At 41.5% G+C, this 2,354-nt stretch overlaps 1 protein-coding gene across 1 annotated transcript in view; it reads left to right on the top strand.

The window, feature by feature from the left end:
* Positions 1-259: 259 nt before the first annotated feature.
* The window catches only part of slc1a7a (solute carrier family 1 member 7a), a 64,777-nt gene continuing 62,682 nt past the window's right edge, over positions 260-2,354 (top strand). Inside the window, exon 1 of the mRNA XM_034137978.1 lies at positions 260-400. Coding sequence (XP_033993869.1) covers positions 260-400 — 141 coding nt within the window. The remainder of the gene's footprint in view (positions 401-2,354) is intronic.

Here is a 2,354-nt window from a genome sequence, read left to right on the forward strand (position 1 = left end):
TTTTTCTTTCTAATTTCTTGCTCTCTCAATCCCACCTTCACCTTCACCAGCCTGCGTCCATCTGTCTCTCGACTGACTATTTGCTATTTCCTCCAGAGTGGTGGCGGCTGTTGGCTCTGCGCTGGTTCTATATGGCTGAATAAGCGGTTAAAAGAGGGGGGGGGGGGGGGGGGGGCTTGCTCCGGTTGTTTTCTGTGTGAGGGGTGGAGAAGTTGCAGACCGGACCAGGACAAGCAAGAGGAGGAGTTGGTGGAGGAGGATGGCAGTGGCTCTGGGTGAAGTGTGGGGGCGGGTGAAGAATGTCTGCAAACAGAACGGACTGCTCATCCTGTCCGTGCTGGCCGTAGTCATTGGCTGCCTGCTGGGCTTCTTCCTCAGAGGCAAGCGGCTCTCCGAGCAGGTCAGTTGGTTAAAAACACCTGGTGGTGATTGTGAAGCCTGGTCTTCCCCCCCACCCACTACCCACCTGCTCACCGGCCCAACCGCCCTACCTCCCCTCTCAAGTGTCCGTGTGTGACCCCTCGACTCCTTAAATGATTCAGACGCTACAACTCCTAATGCAAGAGATTACCCAATTCACCTCAACTCCCTGTGCTAAACACCCAGCATTTCCAGTCACTCACAAACATGTCTCTTTGTAATGGCACTGAATTGACTCCCAATCGATCCTCGATAAAACATCCCATAACTAGACCCTAACCTTTACCTTAACCCTAGACCGGATTCTAATTTGACCTCAAAACCCAGCCAGAACATTTACTCAGAATTTACTGTTGTCCCACGATGGCAGATAATTAAGTCTCCATATCAATCATTCAACCATCCCCAATACCAGTTATGGCACATACAAGCCCATCTAATTAAACCATACCATGGATCCACAGTTGCTCCGATAACCAATAAAGTGCAAGGCAGGACGACGTAATTACTAGATTGCGTTTATGACAAATGTAATTGACTTTGTGGATGATGGCTATTCAATTTCATCAAAGAAACTGCCAGGGTTCTTTCACACTGAAATTGCAAATTAAAGAAATATGCCTTTTTTTTTTAACGAGATATGAAGAAAAAACACTACATCAAAATAGTTTGTTTTCTCCTAGAATGGCACTTAATTGGCTCATCCTAAAGCCAATTTGTCAAAAATGTAAAACAGTATCTCATCAGTCATGCCTATAGCCACGCAAGCTGGACTCTGTGGAAAGGGATTGCCGGTGAGGAGATTACTTGTCAATCACTCACAGAGACAAGTCAACAGCATAGCATACGTGTTCGCTTATATAATTCACACATGCTGAATGGGAAGTGGAATTAAAATGGGTTGAATTCAGAGAACGCTAAGAGGCTAAAGATGAACAGAGAAATTACATTTCTGCATGCAACTGGGTGATTATTTCTCTAAGCACTTCTATAATGACTGAACTTATTGTAAGAACCACATGAACAATATGCCTAATACAAATTCTAAGTTGGAATATGGAGAATGAGTGTGCGATAGAAGGATTAACTAAAAAGCTACTCTTTAAAGGGTGTTAGAAAAAAACAGAAAAATGTCATTTGTATTTCGATGATGGTCATTTTAACCTGTTAGAGGTTGTGAGTGCATGTGGTAATTTGTATGAATGATGTTAGGTATTGAAATCAATGTTTGATCATGCCGGTGATGTCCAATTAATTTTATAGCAAGACACACTGGACAACCCCGTCTCACGGCCTTTCGTGTTACAGTCACGAAATAATTTAATCTATTGATTCGTGTTCACCAACACGATTTTCGCATTTTTTTCGTGTCACACAGAACGATTTTAAAAGCAATGTATTTCTATTGGTAGTATGTTTCGTGCCTGCAACACGTCTTTCTGTCCGGTTGGGTCTTGGAATACCAGAAGCTGTGTGGTTCATAAAAACATTTTCTTACTCAATATCTTACCCTAAGCCTAACCCTATCCCTTTTATTTTAAATTGTATAATGTCAGAGTTTTTTTTGTCGTCCGCGAGGAAAAGAAATGGGGCTCAGAGCCTCAGAATACTGAAATCTGTATTTGTCATCTTTTTTTCCTTCTAATTTGTTATTATTTGCCGCAGGCACGAAACATACTACCAATATAAATACATTGCTTCTAAAATCGTTCTGTGTCAGAATACTGAAATCTGTATTTTTTTTTATCTGTTTTTCCTTCTAATTTGTTATTATTTACATTGCTATTAAAATCGTTCTGTGTGACACGAAAAAAATGGCGAAATCGTGTTGGTGAACACGAATCAATAGATTCATTTTGTGATTATAACACGAAATGCCGTGAGACTGTGTTGCACTGGAACATTTTAATCTCCGACAATTGCTGATAGAACTT

This window comes from Trematomus bernacchii, unplaced genomic scaffold (assembly GCF_902827165.1).
Source record: "Trematomus bernacchii unplaced genomic scaffold, fTreBer1.1, whole genome shotgun sequence".
In the NCBI taxonomy this organism is placed as follows: Eukaryota; Metazoa; Chordata; class Actinopteri; order Perciformes; family Nototheniidae; genus Trematomus; species Trematomus bernacchii.